Here is a 20,012-nt window from a genome sequence, read left to right as displayed (position 1 = left end):
AAAATACTACAGGGCAGACTGTCGCTTTAACTGGACTTAGAAGACCTGAGGTGAAAACTGTTGTGGGAGCAGGTGTGAGAAATGAGGGAGAGGAGAAATATGCAGAGCTTTTGTCCAAGGGAACAATTACCCCATTTTCCTCAACTGAGGTAGCCAAACCCAAAACTATCGCAAGTGGCACAGGGCAACTCAAAATCTCTCGCTGCAGAGGATTTGGTTTTCTCTCCAGAGAGCTCATGAAAGGTCGGAATGGAAGGATACGGACTCTGTAAGTGCACTTGATTTTGGTTTAATCAGGCACCATGGTCGGTGCAGGCCTGGAGGGCTAATGGGCCTGTTCCTGTGCTGTATTGTTCTTTGAAAGCTAAGGTATTAGTGAATGGGATAAGTGGAGATTGTATCCCAGTTCCATTGTATAAAGTACAATTGGAGTGTAATTTAGTGCCGGGTCCAATAGTGGTCGGAATGGTTAAGAAATTCGTGGTGGGGAAGTAAACTTATTTTTGGGGAATGATTAGGCAGCAGTGAAGGTCTTGGCTTCATCCATGATTACAGAGAGTCTGAGGGAAGTATTGCAGATAGCACATGAGATACCAATGGAAGAACATGTGAGAATTAAGAAAACTCATTGGGCATTGAAGGCTCAAAGAAAGAAATGTTGAAAGACATTTATCACATCTCAAATGACAATGGTAGTGAATCTGATTCTGCTGGTTCTAATGAAATTGTCTCTATGAGAATGATTCCGCACAGATACATTTAAAGGTCAACACTGCCTCTTCAAGGTAAAGGAAGAAAATAGCAAAAGAGGTGAAATAATCAGTAATAATAATCAGATTCCTTTTCAAAATTAAGAGGAATGTGGATGAAGAACCATAGAATCCCGACAATGCAGAAGGAGACCATTTGGCCCATCGAGTTTTCACCGACCCTCTGAAAGAGCACCCTAACTAATCTCACTCCCCCACCCTATGGGGCAGCGCGGTAGCATGGTGGTTAGCATAAATGCTTCACAGCTCCAGGGTCCCAGGTTCGATTCCCGGCTGGGTCACTGTCTGTGCGGAGTCTGCACGTCCTCCCCGTGTGTGTGTGGGTTTCCTCCGGGTGCTCTGGTTTCCTCCCACAGTCCAAAGATGTGCGGGTTAGGTGGATTGGCCATGCTAAATTGCCCGTAGTGTCCTAAAAAGTAAGGTTAAGGGGGGGTGTTCTTGGGTTACGGGTATAGGGTGGATACGTGGGTTTGAGTAGGGTGATCATTGCTCAGCACAACATCGACGGCCGAAGGGCCTGTTCTGTGCTGTACTGTTCTATGTTCTATCTCTGTAATCCGAAAACCCCACCTAACCTTTGGACACGAAGGGACAATTTACCATGGCCAATCCACCTAACCTGCCATTATTTGGATGGAGGGAGGAAACTGGAGCACCCGGAGGAAACCCACGCAGGCACGGAGAGAATGCACAAACTCGACACAAACAGTCACCCATGGTTGGAATTGAACCCAGGTCCCTGGCACTGTGAGGCACCAGTGCTAACCACTGTGCCAACATACCACCCTCTAGTGATTCTGCCACCACATCTGTAAGCAAACACCAGAAACTTCATGGGGCCAATAACATGCCATTCTCTGAAGAACAGTTGAAATTTAGAAAGCACAAATTGTTTCAGTCCGTATCACTAAATGGAAGTAAGGGCTGTGATTACGCAGACTCTGTTCCAGAGGTATAAGATGTAAAACAAAGAAAGGTGCATATATAGCCAACCAACTTGGCGAAGATTGAACCCTGCTGAAAGTAACCATGTGAAGGAAAGGACAGAATGTAAAGCTGGAGGGGTTGAAGAGTTTTTATTGATTAAAGATAAACCAAATATTGCTCGCACCATTGACAACACTGCTTGCAGTTTGGCTGTGGGAGATCCTTGAAATGTGAATAAACATTCATTAGACAATCAGGAAAGACTGGCTGCAATGTACGAGAGACAGAAATGCAGAAGAAACTTATTCAGGGGGCCCTTTCTCATTTGGGCAGTCAGGTTCCTGACCAAGGGAAGCACGTTGTCTCTGATTTTGAAGAAGAGAGTGAACACAAGGCACTATTCAAAGATATCAGAGGGAATTTTAAAACCAAAGATGCAAACCTATCAACAGAAGAAGAGAGAGAAGATATAACAGGGGCTGGTTTAGCTCACAGGGGCTGGTTTAGCTCACTGGGCTAAATCGCTGGCTTTTAAAGCAGACCAAGCAGGCCAGCAGCACGGTTCAATTCCCGTACCAGCCTCCCCGGACAGGCGCCGGAATGTGGCGACTAGGGGCTTTTCACAGTAACTTCATTGAAGCCTACTCGTGACAATAAGCGATTTTCATTTTTTTTTCATATAATAAAGATACTTAAAAAGTGTCGACAGAGTTGTAGGAAAATACCTGCGGGCACTCCATTAATTAGAACATAGAACATACAGTGCAGAAGGAGGCCACTCGGCCCATCGACTCTGCACCGACCCACTCAAGCCCCCACTTCCACCCCACCCCTGCAATCAAACAACCCCTCCCAACCTTTTTGCACACGAAGGGCAATTTAGCACGGCCAATCCACCTAACCTGCACATCTTTGGACCGTGGGAGGAAACCGGAGCAAACCCACGCAGACACGGGGAGAACGTGCAGACTCCGCACAGACAGTGACCCAGCAGGGAATCAAACCTGGGACCCCGGCGCTGTGAAGCCACAGTGCTATCCACTTGTGCTACCGTGCTGCCCAAAACTTAACTACTCGTAATGTATACATAAGAAATTCTGAACCAATAAAGCCATATTTGTATCGACTAAAACCACAGAGACTGGCTCAGTTAGAGACTGAGTGTATGTTGGACATGTTGTGGAAACAAGCAAAAATGCTGTGGTCCACAAACACCAAGTAGAATTTGGGAGGTTGAAGGCCAAGGTTGAAGGGTGTTGGCCAGCCCGGACTTTCCAGACCATTTAAAATGGCCACAAGTGCGAGTGACCTGGGGGTTGGGGCAGTGCTACTCCAAGGCAACGATGCAGGAATAGAGAGACCAGCGGGTTATTGTTTGAAAAAACAAAGTCCGTGCCAAAGAACGTATTCCCCCATTGAAAAGGAAGCCTTAGCCTTCCTACGAGCCCTTCAGCACTTTGAAGTGTATGTCTGACATGACAATAAACAGATCTTAGTTTATACAGACACTAATACACTTGTGACTACAGAGAAGTTTAAAATCCAGAACGCAAATTTATTCCGCCAGAGTTTATTATTTACGACAGTTCAATGTTAAAATTGTACACATTCCCCAAAAAGGTGATGTGAATGTGGATGCTATGTCACGGGTTTAAGAGCTGACTAGTTACCAATGTAGAGACTGGGAAGGGAACTTATATAATGGGGATGGATTGGTGTGTGTGTATTTGTGATCTATGTCTTGCATACCTCGGAATGAAATATCCTTGCCCAGATGTTTCATTATTTTAGGAAAGAGGTTTCTAAGGTTCCTTCCTGTTTATTTCCATTTTTCCTCTTTCTTTTATTTTGCCCTTATTCTTTTTGATCCATGGCAGCACGGTAGCATTGTGGATAGCACAATCGCTTCACAGCTCCAGGGTCCCAGGTTCGATTCCCGGCTTGGGTCACTGTCTGTGCGGAGTCTGCACATCCTCCCCGTGTGTGCGTGGGTTTCATCCGGGTGCTCCGGTTTCCTCCCACAGTCATACGGAATGCTTGCCTTCTTTGGACGGGGCATCGAGTATAAAAACTGGCAAGTCAAGCTGCAGATGTATTTAACCTTGGTAAGGCCGTACTTGGAATATTGCGCACAATTCTGGTCGCCACACTACCAGAAAGATATGGAGGCTTTGGAGAGGGTGCAGAGGAGGTTTACCAGGATGTTGCCTGGTCTGGAGGGTGTTAGCTATGCGGAGAGGTTGAATAGACTCCGACTGTTTTCATTTGCAGCACGGTAGCATTGTAGATAGCACAATTGCTTCACAGCTCCAGGGTCCCAGGTTCGATTCCCGGCTTGGGTCACTGTCTGTGCAGAGTCTGCACATCCTCCCCGTGTGTGCGTGGGTTTCCTCCGGGTGCTCCGGTTTCCTCCCACAGTCACAAAGATGTGCAGGTTAGGTGGATTGGCCGTGATAAATTGCCCTTAGTGTCCAAAATTGCCCTTAGTGGTGGGTGGGGTTACTGGGTTATGGGGACAGGGTGGAGGTGTTGACCTTGGGTAGGGTGCTCTTTCCAAGAGCAGGTGCAGACTCGATGGGCCGAATGGCCTCCTTCTGCGCTGTAAAAAAAACAATTCTATTCTATGATTAATGGACATTTATCTTTAAGTCAAGCTGTAGAATTCAGAAGTTAGAGGAGAGAACACTCTGCCAGTCTCTGCTTGTTTGAACGGGAGCTGCAGACTTGTCGGCACCAGAGAGAGAGATGGGGCGGGACTGGGTTTGATTGATTGGCTGGTGACCAATGAATTGGCCCAAAAGACTGAACTCTGCCCGGTAACAGCTGGTGATTGGATCCTATCCCAATGGAATGATTTTCAAGGCGTTCCAGTTTGTCTCCTCAAATCACAAAGCTCTACTCTCTCCTCCATGCACCCTCCAGAAGGGCTGTATTTCTGAAACTGCAGAGCACCTGAATGAATCTATCTACAGGAAAACCATGACAGGCTGCATACAAAGACCAGAACCTCTCTTCAGCAAGTCTGTGAGTGCGGTATTTCTGAAACTTTAGAGAACAGAAAGAATCTACAATAAAAATCACAAACTGAAAACAAATATTGAAGAGGAGTGAGGTGCTGGAAACCACCATCTGAAACTAAAAGTTTGTTTTCCTTTTACTTATATTTTTACCCCTTTGCGATTGTCTGTCTTGTGTTGGGTGAGGTGGGGTAGGGGGGCAAATTAAAGTGGTGAATTAGGAATTAGATAATAGTTTTTGTTTTATAAATTTAGATTACCCAATTCAGTTTTTCCAATTAAGGGGCAATTTAGCATGGCCAATCCACCTACCCTGCACATCTTTGGGTTGTGGGGGTGAAACCCATGCAAACACGGGGAGAATGTGCAAACTCCACACGGACAGTGACCCAGAGCCGGGATCGAACCTGGGACCTCGGCGCCGTGAGGCAGCAGTGCTACTCACTGCGCCACCGTGCTGCCCCTAGATAATAGTTAACCAGTTGTATTTACTGCATATATTATTATAGGTCTTGTTATAAATAAACAGTAACTGTGTTTACATTTACAAACCTGGTGACTGTAATTACTGGGCAGACAAGCGCCAAAGACTTTGGGTATTTTTCTAAGAATTCTTGGATAATTCCATTGTGTTGTGACAGCGGGTCATGGGGGGCTGGAATTGACGCGCGCTTGCCCAGGGTATCATGGCAATCTAATCCTTAAATTTACTCAATGTCCCGGCATCCACCACACTCTGGGGTAGTGAATCCCATAGTGTCACGACCCTTTGATAAAAGTAATTTCTCCTCATCTGTTTGAAATCTGCTACCCCTGAACCTAAAACTATGGCCTCTCGTTCTAGATTGCCCCACAAGAGGAAACATCTACTCAACGTCTACTTTATCCATACCTTTTATCATCTCATGGACCTCAATTAGATCTCCCATTCTTCTAAACTCTAGAGAGTATAGGGCTAAACTGCTCAATTTCTCTTCACAAATGAAACCTCTCATCTCTGGAATCAATCTAGTGAACCTCCTCTGAACTGTCTCTAATGCAACTACATTGTTCCTCAAATAAGGGGACCCAATGATAGAGAGCCCCAAAATGAATGAGTTTTAAAACATTCCCTGCTGTTAATTCACAGACTGAAACCAAGGGTTCTCCTGCTGAACCCAACCACGAGATAACGGCGAAAGAATGCAAGGTCTCTGACTGGAGTCAGTATCTGAGGAGTTGTGAATGGTGCTGATCACTGTGCAATCAACAGCGAACATCTCCCATTTCCCACCTTACGATGGAAGCAAGGCTGTTGATGAAGGAGCTGAAGATGATTGGGTCCAGGACACAATGGGGGAGGTGGTGGCATAGTGGTATTGTCACTAGACTAGTAACCCAGAGACCTAAGGTTTCTGGGGTCCTATGTTCGAATCCCACCAGGGCAGATGGTGAAATTTGAATTCAATAAAATCTGGAATGAAAAGTCTAAAGGTGACCATGAAACCATTGTCGATTGTCGTAAAAACCCATCCGGTTCACTAATGTCCTTTAGGGAAGGAAATCTGCCGTCCTTACCCGGTCTGGCCTACATGTGGCTCCAATGTGGTTGGCCCCTTAACTGCCCCCCTCTGAATTGACCAAACAAACCACTCAGTTCAAGGGAAATTAGGGTTGGACAATAAATGCTGGCCCAGCCAGTGACTCCCACATCCCAAGAATGAATAACACAAAAAAATGAATGAGAGAAGTGTATTTGGCATATTCTTCAGAAAAAATGGCAAAGGGCGAGATCTTCCGGCTGTTCACGTCAACGCTATGACGAAGAAAGCATAACAGCACCTATACTTCCTCAGGAAACTAAGGAAATTCGGAATGTCCACATTGACTCTTACCAACTTTAACAGATGCACCATAGAAAGCATCCTATCTGGCTGCATCACAGCCTGGTATGGCAACTGCTCGGCCCAGGACCGCAAGAAACTTCAGAGAGTTGTGAATACCGCCCAGTCCATCACACAAACCTGCCTCCCATCCATGGACTCCATCTACACCTCCCGCTGCCTGGGGAAAGCGGGCAGCATAATCAAGGATCCCTCCCATCCGGCTTACTCACTCTTCCAACTTCTTCCATCGGGCAGGAGATACAAAAGTCTGAGAACATGCACGAACAGACTCAAAAACAGCTTCTTCCCCACTGTTATCAGATTCTTAAACGACCCTTTTATGGACTGAGCTGATTAATACTACACCCCTGTATGCTTCACCTGATGCCGATGTTTATGTATTTACATTGTGTATCCATCATATGTTCTATGTTTTTCATGTGTGGAATGATCTGCCTGGACTGTACGCAGAACAACGCTTTTCACTGTACCTCTGTACACGTGACAATAAATCTAAATCTAAGATACCAGAATCCCTCATTCCATTCGACTGACATGGTTTAATCATGTGTCGTGATCCCCAGACACATTTTCAGGGTTATCCAAATTAATCCCCAAAGAGTGTAACTCAAATACTTTATTCAGACAATATTCTGTTCTTTTCTATTCTAAACTTGTAGTTCACCTCAGTGACTTATTATTGTCGCCGATATCTCACTTACTTCTGTTGTCAGAGGTGCAAAAGTCCCAGCTTATGAATCTCTCACCAGCTGCTTTGGATGGTGTATTATAAAGACCATGAAACAAATTCCTCAATTACTCCAAAACATTTACGAGATCTCAAGGCAAAACTCAAGGGAAGGCTGCAAACAAATAAGCCCAACTCCAGTTACCTTCTTTCATGCAGTTTTCCTTAGTCTGTGTTAGTTTGACCAAACGATTTGCTTCCTCCAGCTGAATCTCCAAGAGATTGTTTCTCCCCTGAGTTTCGGCTATTTTCTGCGGGATGTAAAGATATACTTAAAGTAACTCCAGCACAAAATTGTACGTCCTAATTACTAATAGCAGACTGGTGAAGATCAGTCTTTTGTATAAAAATTGCTCTTCGCACTCTGTATTATGACATTCTGAGAGCAAAATTTGTCTTTATGACACTATATAAATGCAAATTATCGGACCTTAGGAACAAGGAGCAGAAGTCGGCAATTCTGCCATTCAATCAGATCATGGCTGATTTCTTCCTCATCTCAGATCCATCTCCCCACATGTTGCCCATATATCTTTAGCCCGTTTTATAAATCAGAAATATATCTATCTCCTTCTTGAAGCCATTGAATGACTCAGATACCACCGCACAATGGGGCAGCGAGTTCCACAAATTCGCCACCCTCTGAGTAGTTCCTCCTCACCGCAGTTCTTAATCTACCACCGCTTAATCTCTATAGAAACATAGAAAAAACAGGAGCAGGAGGAGGCCATTCGGTCCTTCAAGCCTGCTCTGCCATTCATTCTGATCATCTAATTCAATAGTTTAATCCTGCTTTCCACCATATCCTTTGATCCCTTTCGCAGTAAGTGCTGTATCTAACTGCTTCTTGAAACTATTCAATGTTTTGGACTCAACTACTTCCTGAGGTAATGAATTCCACAGGCCGACCACTCTCTGGGTGAATAAATTTCTCCTCATCTCTGTCCTAAATGGCCTACCCCGTACCCTCAGACTGTGACCCCTGGTTCTGGACACACCCACCATCGGGAACATCCTTCCTGCATCTACCCTGTCCAGTCCTGTTAAAATTGAATAGTTTTCTATGAGCTCCCCCCCCCCCCCCCCTCATTCATCTGAACTCCAGTGAATACAATCCTAACCGATTCAATTTCTCCTCATATGTCAGTCCCACCATCCCAGGAATCAGTCTGGTAAACCTTCGCTGCACTCCCTCGAGAGCAAGAACATCCTTCCTCAGATAAGGAGACCCAAACTGCGGAAAATATTCCAGGTGTGGCCTCACCAAGCCCTGTATAATTTCAGCAAGACTTCCCTGCTGCTCTACTCGAATCCTCTGGCAATGATGGCCAACATCCCAGTTGCCTTCTTTACCGCCTGCTGAACCCGCATGCTTACCTTCAGCGACTGGTGCACGAGGACACCCAGGTCTCGTTGCACATTCCACTCTCCTAATTTACGTGTTTCTTGTATTTGCCACCATAGTGGATAACCTCACATTTCTCCAAATTATACTGCATCTGCCATTCACTCAACTTGTCCAAATCACACTGAAGGATCTCTGCATCCTCCTCACAGCTCACCCTCCCACACAACTTGGTGTCATTTGCAAATTTAGAGTTATTGCATTTTGTTTCCTCATCTAAATCATTAATATATTGTGAATAGCTGGGGCCCCAGCACCAATCCCTGTGGTACCCCACTAGTCACTGCCTGCCAATTTGAAAAAGACCCATTAATTCCCTCTCTCTGCCAACCAGTTTTCTATCCACCTCAATGCATTACCCCCAATCCCATGTGCTTTAATTTTGAACACTAATCTCTTATGTGGGACTTTGTCAGAAGTCTTCTGAAAGTCCAAATACACCACATCTACTGGCTCCCCTTCATCAATTCTACTCGTTACATCCTCGAAGAATTCCAGCAGATTTGTCAAACATGATTTCCCCTTCATCAATCTATGCTGACTCTGTCCGATCCTGCCACTGTTTTCTAAGAGATCTCTCGTTCGAGATTGCCCAACAAAGCGGAACATTTGGCCTACGTTTATCTATCCCATTCAGTATTTTATACACCTCAATCAGTTCCCCTCTCACCTTTCTAAACTCCAGTGACTTTAAGCCTAAACTCTCCTCATACGTCAACCCCTGGAATCAATCTGGTGAACCTCCTCTGAACTGCCTCCCACACCACCCTCACCCCCACCCTCACCCCACACCACCCTCACCCCACACCCCCCTCACCCCACACCCCCTCACCCCACACCCCCCTCACCCTCACTACTCCCTCTCACCACCACCCCACACCACCCTCACCCTCACCACCCTCACCCCACACCACCCTCACCCCACGCCACCCTCATCCCACACACCCCTCACACTCACTACTCCCACTCACCTCCACCCTCACCCCACACCACCTTACCCCCACCCTCACCCCACACCACCCTCACCCCACCACCCTCACCCCACACCGCCCTCACTACTCCCACACCACCCTCACCCCCACCCTCACCCCACACCACCCTTACCCCCACCTTCACCCCCACACCACCCTCACTACTCCCACTCACCTCCACCCTCACCCCCAGCCTCACCCCACTCCACCCTCACCCCCACCCTCATCAACACTACCCCCACTCCGCCACCCCCCCCCCCCCCCCATCACCCCGGCCCACAGTCTAATCTTGCGACTTGTCTTGTGTCTCGCAGGATCTGCTGGAAATGGGATGGGTCCATCTGGCTGCCCCGCCCCCAGCCAGTTCCACAGCCGGAGCCCCGGAGCCTCCCCCACCTCGTGAGCCAAGCGCTGACGACGAAAGCAGCTCGGAGATCAGCTCTCCACCCAAGGCTCTGGGCACCCCGGAGCTCGGGTTCGGGGATTAAACTGACTTCCCATCACAGCTTCTCCGACATCCTCCACCATCCCAGAGACACTCACCTCGGTCAGGCACTTTAACGAAAAGGCTCCTGGGACACTCTCTGGTGAGCACCACACAGCTGATCTGCTGGTGAGCACCACACAGCTATGGATCAGCATGTCTAAGGCCTGGGGCATTGTGTGCAGGCACATGGCTGCCTGTCAGGCGGCAACCCTGTCCTGGACCAGAGCCAATTGGACATCACAGCGGTGCTTCTGAGCATGGCCGTCACAGCAGGCAATGGCTGGGAACATTGGCGGCATTGCCCAGGTGCTGGCCTACGTGGCTGCTGTGACACAGAGGGAGGTGGCGCAGTCACTGGCTGATGTGACACAGACCCAGGTGGTGGTGGCACAGTCATAGCGTGATGTGGCGCAGTCTCAGATGGCGATGGTCCATTTCCTGTGCTCCATGGCGCGAGCATGCAGCCCAGGACTGGTAGGGCCTCCAGGACTATTAGCGCTAGGTGGTGGGGGTGCCTCAGGGGATAGCTCCGCTCGCACCCCATCCCTTACAGTAGCCTGGGGGACATCGGGCACTCTGAGGGAGGAGGTGGTAATGGGGCCGGTGCCGGTGACTCCCACAGGTGAGGTGCCAGAACACCGCAGCACCTCGGACCCTCCCCCACTCCTGTCCCTGGAACATCTGGTGGGCAGCAGGAAGAACAGGGCACCACCACACCACCTGGGGCACCCAAACAGCAGCCGGGCCTATCCAGGCTCAGTTGCCATAGTGGACGGCCGCCAATGGGGACCCAGGTCACAGGGCGGGAATCACAGAAGGCCACCTCTATTCCTGATGAGCACCAAAGCCCATCGCAGAGCGGATTGTCATCATCCCCCACCCCATGGTCCAGACGCGCTCTTACTACCAACCCAGGGCCGGCACCCTGTGGTGCGGCAGGTATGCATCACGGAGGGAGTTGTGGGAGGGTGGATGGATGGGGTGTAGCGGGGGGTGGGGAGGGGGGTGGGGGGGGATGCAGGGATGCGGTATCCCTGGACAGTTTCTCCCTGGAGGCGATCAGAGATTCCCATACGCGTTGACCCTGGTGCATACACCGTGCGGCCTCCCGTGCCTCCCTGGGCTCCATGTCCTGCCCACCCTCACCCTCCCCCACATCCTCCTCATCGGATGTGGACTGGTGTTCCTCCTCCTCTTCCAGCACATTGCCCCTCAGCTGCGCGATATTGTGCAGGACGCAGCAAGCTGCCACGACCCTCTCAGCGTCGTACTGGAGGGCCGCTCCAGAGTGGTCCAGGCACCTGAAACACATTTTCAGGAGGCCGAAGCACCGCTCAGTCACACTCCTGGTCGTGGCATGGGGGCCGTTGTAGTGGAAACCCACGTCAGTCTATCGTCTCTGGACAGACATCAGTAGCCACGACCGCGGCCGATTGGATTGGATTTGTTTATCGTCACGTGTACCGAGGTACAGTGAAAAGTATTTATCTGCCAGCAGCTCAACAGATCATTCAGTACATGGGAAGAAAAGAAAAGAAAAAGAAAATACACAATAATGTCCACAATGTAAATACATAGACACTGGCATCGGATGAAGCATACAGGGTGTAGTGTTAATGAGGTCAGTCCATAAGAGGGTCGTTTAGGAGTCTGGTGACAGTGGGGAAGAAGCTGTTTTTGAGTCTGTTCGTGCGTGTTCTCAGACTTCTGTATCTCCTGCCCGATGGAAGAAGTTGGAAGAGTGAGTAAGCCGGGTGGGAGGGATCTTTGATTATGCTGCCCGCTTTCCCCAGGCAGCGGGAGGTGTAGATGGAATCCATGGATGGGAGGCAGGTTTGTGTGATGGACTGGGTTGTGTTCACGACTCTCTGAAGTTTCTTGCGGTCCTGGGTCGAGCAGTTGCCATCCCAGGCTGTGATGGAGCCAGATAGGATGCTTTCTATGGTGCATCTGATCTGTAAAAGTTGGTAAGAGTTTTTTTTTTAGAACAGTACAGCACAGAACAGGCCCTTCGGCCCTCAATGTTGTGCCGAACAATGATCACCCCACTCAAACCCACATATCCACCCTATACTCGTAACCCAACAAACCCCCCCCCCCCCCCCAACCTTTACTTTTTAGGACACTACGGGCAATTTAGCATAGCCAATCCACCTAACCCACACATCTTTGGACTGTGGGAGGAAACCGGAGCACCCGGAGGAAACCCACGCACACACGGGGAGGACGTGCAGACTCCGCACAGACAGTGACCCAGCCAGGAATCGAACCTGGGACCCTGGAGCTGTGAAGCATTTATGCTAACCACCATGCTACCGTGTTGCCCAGTTAATGTGGAAATGCAGAATTTCCTTAGTTTTCTGAGGAAGTATAGGTGCTATTGTACTTTCTTGGTGGTAGCGTCGACGTGGGTGGACCAGGACAGATTTTTGTGATGCGTACCCCTAGGAATTTGATACTGCTAACCATCTCCATCTCGGCCCCGTTGATGCTGACAGGGGTGTGTACTTTGCTTCCTGAAGTCGATGACCAGCTCTTTAGTTTTGCTGGCATTGAGGGAGAGATTGTTGTCGTTACACCACTCCACTAGGTTCTCTATCTCCCTCCTGTATTCGGACTCGTCGTTATTCGAGATCCGGCCCACTATGGTCGTATCGTCAGCAAACTTGTAGATGGAGTTGGGAGCAAATTTTGCCATGCAGTCGTGTGTGTACAGGGAGTAGAGCAGGGGGCTAAGTACACAGCCTGGCGGGGCACCGGTATTTAGGACTATTGTGGAGGATGTGTTGTTCATTCTTACTGATTGTGGTCTGTGGGTCAGAAAGTCGAGGATCCAGTTGCAGAGGGAGGAGCCAAGTCCTCGGTTTTAACCCGTTTCCCAGGAACCGGGGGATGGGGGGGAGGGGGGGGGGGGTTGCTTCTCGAACCTCTCAGGGATCCTCAAGTGTGCCAGAGTCATGCACACTGCCCGGGTACTGGGACAGATGTTCATGATGCTCAGCTGCATGTTCATCGAGAGGGACCCCTTTTGGTTGGTGTAGAGCGGCCTGTCATCTGCAGGTACCTGTAGGGAGGCAAGCATCCAGTTGATGGGGGTGAACCGCACTGCCTGGGCATCCTGATGTGCACGGCCCACATTGAAATGGATGTATTGAGCCGCCTGGGTATACAGGGCCTCCCTGACGGCGCGGACGCACCGAGGTCTGTGAGCACACGGTCAGGTCCCCACTCGACGACTGGAAGGACCCCATCGCGTAAAGGTTGAGGGCGACCATCACCTTGAAGGCCACTGGGAACAGGTTTCCTCCCCCATTCCCCCGCTGTCCCAGGTGCGCCATCATCTGGCAGATGTGTCGCACTGTCTCCCTGCTCAGCTGGAGACTTTGACGGCATGCCCGGTCCGGCAGGTCCTCGAATGTCAGGGGGGCCAGTACACATGAGGCCTCATGCGGCGGCACCTCCTTGGCACCTCCTCCTCAGCGTGTTGGGCGACCAGCTCTCCATCCTGGGTGGCTGCCTCTTGTTCCCCTGGGGCAGGCTCCGCTGCTGCAGCTTCCTCCTCTTCCTCGAGAAGGTCCAACTGGTACAGCCACAGGACATCCCCCAGGGCTGCGGCGACCAGCAGGAAGGCCACCATTGCTGGAAATATTCCAATATCCATTGTCTGCAGGGGGTGAAAGGCCGACATGTTAGCATGGTGCGTACCTCCATGCCCAACCAGGTCCAACAGGCAACATGGTGGCCCCAGTTTGTACTGCAGGCTCTGCCCTCGCATGGCTCCGGTTCCCAGCACCATGGGGGCCTCTGGTGCCTGCCCCTAATGCCAGGGGCACCATCGGCTGGCATTGCCCTTTCCAGCAGTACGCTCTGTGGCCCCCACCAGGCATTCTCTGTAGGTGCTTCAGTGGGTATTGACCTGGGTGGGCCGCCTGATGCCCCACCAGTGGCTGGCGGTCAGGGTGGGGGGTGGGGAGTATGGCAGAGGGTGGAGTGCGGGGACCGGGGCACCCATACGGCCGGTGTCCATCTGCAGAACCTGGGACCAAGGTGGCTGATCAGTGGGGTGTGCAGCTAGACTGTTGCCTTGCGGGCCGTGGCAATGGTGGTCTGTGCCTGGGCATCGCCCCAGTCCCATGGGGGAGAGAGCGGGTTCACCTCCGCCTGTTCCCGCGTCACTCCCGCTTGACCCTGCCAGGGCACCCTCACCACCTGGGCCCTGGCAGGTCCCCCCTCCCAACCCACACCAGCCGGCCCGGTCAGTGTCTGGCTGCCCACAGTCACACCTCTCTGTGTTCGACCTCCTCTCTCTCCCTCAGCAGCCACAACGCCGGTTTCACAATTTTTAAAGACACAAGTAAACCGCGTCGTCGGGAACTCGGCCCATCGGGGGCAGAGAATCGCGTAGGCCCTGGAGAATACCGGGTCAGGCCGCTAATGATATGCAAACAGTGTTTACTGTACTGCTAATAATAATCTTTATAATAATCTTTATTGTCACAAGTAGGCTTACATTAACGCTGCAATGAAGTTACTGTGAAAATCTCCTAGTTGCTACATTCCGGCGCCGGTTCAGGTACACGGAGGGAGATTTCAGAATGCCCAAATTACACGTGTCTGGACCGCAGTGACGCCGCTGTCGAAGTGATGAGGAATTGCGATTTGGAATCAAATTGGCGCCCGCTGCGATTTTGGCGTCGGAGCCGATTCTCAGTCCAATCGTGTTTCACGATTTCGGAGAATCCCACCCATGAGAAGAATTCTTTCCCCCGAGTGGGTTGTGAATCTTTGGAACTCTCTTCCCCAAGAGCAGCGGGGGCGCAGGGTCATTGAAGATTTATTAAGACAGAGGTCGCTAATGTCATGGGCGTGTCCCTTTGAGAAAGGTGTTGTCTTATCACAAGGCTTCAGTGATGCCATTGTGTGGGTGGAGCTGGGCTGTGGCTCTGAGTTTTACTTTCCTTTTGGTTAGGGGCTGTTGTGTGACTCCGAGTTGTTTGCTTTCATTTTCACATTTTGGCGGCTGTATTCAGACAGACAAGTATCTTGGAGTCTCTCTCTCTGTATTTTGAAAGCAGTTTCCAGACTGCTTGATAACTTGAAAAGAAATAACTGCTTTCTGCAAGGAATTCAAAACTGATGGTTTGAAAAGGAAACTAGAGTGTAAACCAGGTCTTGAGTGCTGTGTGCTGGGCCACGCCTTTGAAAAGGGGGTTTATAGGATTGTGTTACTGAATTGGAACAGTTAAAGGGGGAATTTATTAAGGGTTATACATAGAGTACTGTAACCGTGTGGGGTATTTATGTTTGCAGTTGATAAAAATGCTTACTGTGTGTGTTTATAAAAATGTTAACTAAATTCGTCGAATAAACTTGGTTTGATTAAAAGTGCTTAAGGCCTCTGTTGAACAGCTGAAAGGCAGGCCCTTGAGTTCCCCGTAACCAAAATTAATAAACAGTTGTAGGTCAGGTGAACTCCAAGATATACTTTGGAGTTTACCAAACCCTCGCCCATAAAACTAGATTCCAGACTCACAAAGGAGTCAAAGTTATTCGGGTCGGCAGAATGTGGAGTCAGATCAACTATGAAATTATTGAATGGTGGAGCAGGCTTAAGGGGCCGATTTTGTATATTCGGATTTGGCTTCCGGTTGTGTGTTGTGAGCCAGTATTTGCCCAATACAGTATGCCTACTAGAATAGCTGCTAATTAATCTTTCAGCCTTTGCAGCCAGCAGAAAGCATGTCTGGCCCCACACAAAGCCACTTACCTTTAACTGTCTGCACCTCTCCAAATGTAACCAGCAATCCAAATAATGGGGGCGATTCTCCGCACTCATGACGGTGCGGAGAATAGCGGGGGTCGTAAATTTTTACGGCCACGCTGGTCTGACGCCCTCCCGCTATTCTCCCCCCGCCACGCCCGCCTCCCGACACGAATCGCTGCCCGCCGTTTTTTTACGGCGAGCAGCGATTCTCAGCTGACCGATGGGCCGAATTCCAAGCCCTTTACGACCGTTTTTAGGAACGTCAAACACACCCGGTCTGACCGTTCGTAAAAACGGCCGTAAAGTCGCGATCTGGGGAACCATGGCACCGATTGGCACGGCAGTACCACGGCCGTGCCAAGGGTGCCATGGGCCCGCGATCGGTGGGCACTGATCGCGGGCCACGGGTACTTATCCGCGCACTCTTTATCCTTCCGCCGCCCCGCTGTATCCATTCGCGGGGCGGCTGAGGGGCATACCGGCCCGCGCATGCGCGGGTTTCACGCAAATGCGTGATGATGTCATCCGCGCATGCACGGGTTGGAGTCTTCCAATCCGCGCATGCGTGGCTGACGTCATGTGACGCGTCAGCCGTCGCAAACTCTGGCAAGCGGGCTTAACGAAATTCGTTAAGCCCGCGATGCCGGAGTTCACGGCCGCGGCATGCTAGCCCCGACCGGGGACCAGAATCGGTTCCCGGTCGGGGGGGGGGGGGGGGGGGGGAGGCTTGCATCAAACCCGCCCGTTTTTGACGCCAGCCTCACGATTTCTTCCGGGTTCGGAGAATCACGCCCTATATGTGTTGCGGTTTTCCTTGGCGGATTGTCCCATTCCGGGCTGGATGTTTTGCAATGTGTATGTAAAGGAAAAAAAGATCACGCACCTTAGCCACCATCTGCACAGGACGGTTCAACACTTCAAACACTTACTTATCTTTGGAAATCATGTTTTCTGACCTTTTGAATATCCGCTTATTTGTGACCCAAGTCATCAGGAATTCAGTTCTCCAGTCAGGGAGCTGGGGCATTGGTTAATTATGTTGTACACATATTTACAACTCATCTCCAGAGTTATATTTCAATCATAACATGAAATTGGTGCATGAATCTTTATAGATCGAAATCAAAACGAAGATGATAGAAAATTGGATTGAATTAGTTTCCACTGTTTTCCCAGAATTTGGACAGAGTGAACAAAAGCAGCACCCAATCACAGAACAAAGTATACATCACCATGACACATTTACCAGAAATGCTGGATGACAGATTCTTTGTAACGTAGCAGGAATTGATGCAATTGTTTTGTTCTGTTCATCAAAGATAATCTGATTCTGGCCCAGACATTTCAGTTTTTTAATTTCAATGCACCGTAATAAACTGTATGCCTGGAAATTACTTTGCGAAATCTCAGAACAGCAAGTATGAGTTAACACAAGGTCAGCAAAGGTAAATGTTATCCCTAAGGGGATGTGGGACTGGAAATTAATTGCGGAGAATTGCCTGTGGCTTCCTGGGTGTAGCCTGCGCCAATAGCCACTTGAAATGAAATCGCTTATTGTCACGAGGAGGCTTCAATGAAGTTACTGTGAAAAGCCCCTAGTCGTCACATTCCGGCGCCTGTTCGGGGAATTGAACCATGCTGCTGGCCTGCCTTGGTCTGCTTTAAAAGCCAGCGATTTAGCCCAGTGTGCTAAACCAGCCCCTACACTTCCTACGCAGCCCGCACAGTTAGGAACAAGAGGGACAAATGCAGCCACATCTGCTGCGTGTTGGTACAATTTGATCCATCACTTTCCTGATGTCACACAGTCAAACCACTGATGTAACACCAGGATCGGAAATTTGGTTTACACGCGTCCAGCCCACAAGTGCGTACATCAAAGATCAGACTTGCAATCCAAATCTGTGCAAATTAAAATGGTCACTCCAGGAGTGGCAGTTTTCAGGATGATTTCCTTGTACAGAATTGATGGCAGCTCTGTGCTCAGTTCCCAGAGGTGCTTTTATTAATGAGGCAAGGGAGGAAATAGCAGGACCACTGGCAATAAATGTGAATTCCACAGATTCTCCACTCTCTGGGTGAAGGAATTTCTCTGCAAGGGGAAGGCATTCCTCATAATTGTTGACTGCTCCGCCAGACAGATTGAGGTTAAACATCTTCAAGGTCCCATCTCGGGAACTATCAATAAATTACCAAACTAAATCCTTGTGGCATTCTAGATCTAGTCAGTTCAGACAATATATCAGTTTGCAAAATGAATGTTTCAAGGAGTCCTAAAACCTATAGATTTGTCCGCACGACTAGTTCACCCAGCTACTTACAAGCTGATGGGTAAGCCAAAAAGGAGCAAGGATGGAAAAGCTTTGTTGAAGAAAAACAACAATATCACCGTGGTACTGTTGAGCTACTGTTCAACACCACTCCACAATGGGTTAGTCTGTCAGAACGTCTCATGCAAAGAGGACGATAATAATAATCTTTTATTGTCACAAGTATGAAATTACTGTGAAAAGTCCTTGGTTGCCACATTCCGGCACCTGTTCGGGTAAGCTGGCACGGGAATTGAACCCGCGCTGATGGTCTTGTTCTGCATTAGAAACTAGCTGTCCAGCCCACTGAGCTAAACCGGCCCTGGACAGACACAACATCCTGTTCTTCCACACATGCCGTACTATGTCCAAACAGGAGATACATGGAGTGTAAGAGAGATAGAGGATGGGTAATGTGCAATCAAATCTAATTCACCCCCACCCCCCGCCCCGTCACGTGTACCGAGGTACAGTGAAAAGTATTTTTCTGCAAGCAGCTCAACAGATCATTAAGTACATGAAAAGAAAGAAAATAAATCGAAACAAGATACATGATGTACTACAGAACACAGGCATCGGGTGAAGCATGCAGGGGTGTAGTGTTAATCAGGTCAGTCCATAAGAGGGTCGTTTAAGAGTCTGGTAAGTGGGGAGAAGCTGTTTTTGCGTCTGTTCATGCATGTTCTCAGAATTTTGTATCGGACTTTCTATATCTTGTAGCCACAGTATTAATGTGGCTAGTCCAGTTGGTCAATGGTAACCCCCAGAATGTTGATTGTGGGTGTTTCAGTGATGGTAATTATGAGTTTAAATCACCCAAATAATTCAGAGATAGTCTTTCATGGCAGAGATCACAGCAGATCCAGTTCACTGCAAACACAGACACACCCAAACTCTTTTCCTCAAAACTGAAACCAAGACACTGCAAAATGGCTGAGCTAAAAACCCAGCCCCACCCACCCTCTGACATCACTTCAGTAATATGAGCTGCTCCTTTCTTAAAGGTACATTGCGTAAACATCCATTTCTTAAAGGTACTCTCACATGACACCTTCCCCCAAGAAAAAAAAATAAACCATCAACTTCAAGATGGTTTCATTTTTCACTTTTGCACCATCCACTAAGAAATGTACACAGTAAATATACTTTTTCGTTTCACAAAAAAAACAACACACGCAAACAGACATAATAATAAAGTCAATTTTTCTTTGTTCTTCCTGCAACCGAAAACCTTCTCGATTGACAGTCCCTTTGAACAAGAAAGTCTCTGCACGATCCATCCATTCCTCTACTCCTCAGCATTTCTCTTTAGAATCAGATACTTTAGTTCAATCTGACCACAGATCCCCTTGTAATTCTCCAATACAGGAGCATCGGTTATCACAGCTTTCAGGCCGTCACATGCCTGTTGAAAGTCCGCTGTCCATTGAAATTTTTGACGTTTCTTTAGCAAGTCAATCAGTGGAGTAATCACGCCATAAAACGTTTGCACAAAGGTTCGATCAAATCCACTCATGCTTAGAAACTGCATTATTTCCCTTCGTCTTGAGGGTATCGGAAACTGCTCAAGGAAAGTGATTCGAGCTTCTCCTAATTCACTTTCGGCTAGGTTCATCACCAAACCTGCCCCCTGAAGTCGATCGAAGAACTCCATACGATGTTTTAAATGTTCTTTCCGCGTCCGGAAGTTGGAAATAAAAGCAGATTGTCTAACTTTCTCAATGCAATCCTTCAAACGTGGGATAGGGT

General features: G+C 48.9%; 1 protein-coding gene across 1 annotated transcript in view; it reads right to left on the bottom strand.

Moving 5' to 3' along the window:
* LOC119969953 (coiled-coil domain-containing protein 152-like) overlaps positions 1–20,012 on the bottom strand; it is a 101,146-nt gene that overhangs the window by 72,091 nt on the left and 9,043 nt on the right. The window contains exon 2 of the mRNA XM_038803920.1: positions 7,473–7,578. Coding sequence (XP_038659848.1) covers positions 7,473–7,578 — 106 coding nt within the window. The remainder of the gene's footprint in view (positions 1–7,472; positions 7,579–20,012) is intronic.

The sequence above is a fragment of the Scyliorhinus canicula genome, chromosome 8 (genome assembly GCF_902713615.1).
Source record: "Scyliorhinus canicula chromosome 8, sScyCan1.1, whole genome shotgun sequence".
Taxonomy (NCBI): Eukaryota; Metazoa; Chordata; class Chondrichthyes; order Carcharhiniformes; family Scyliorhinidae; genus Scyliorhinus; species Scyliorhinus canicula.
Note: the sequence above shows the minus strand (reverse complement) of the source record. Positions and strands in the feature narration are given on the sequence as shown.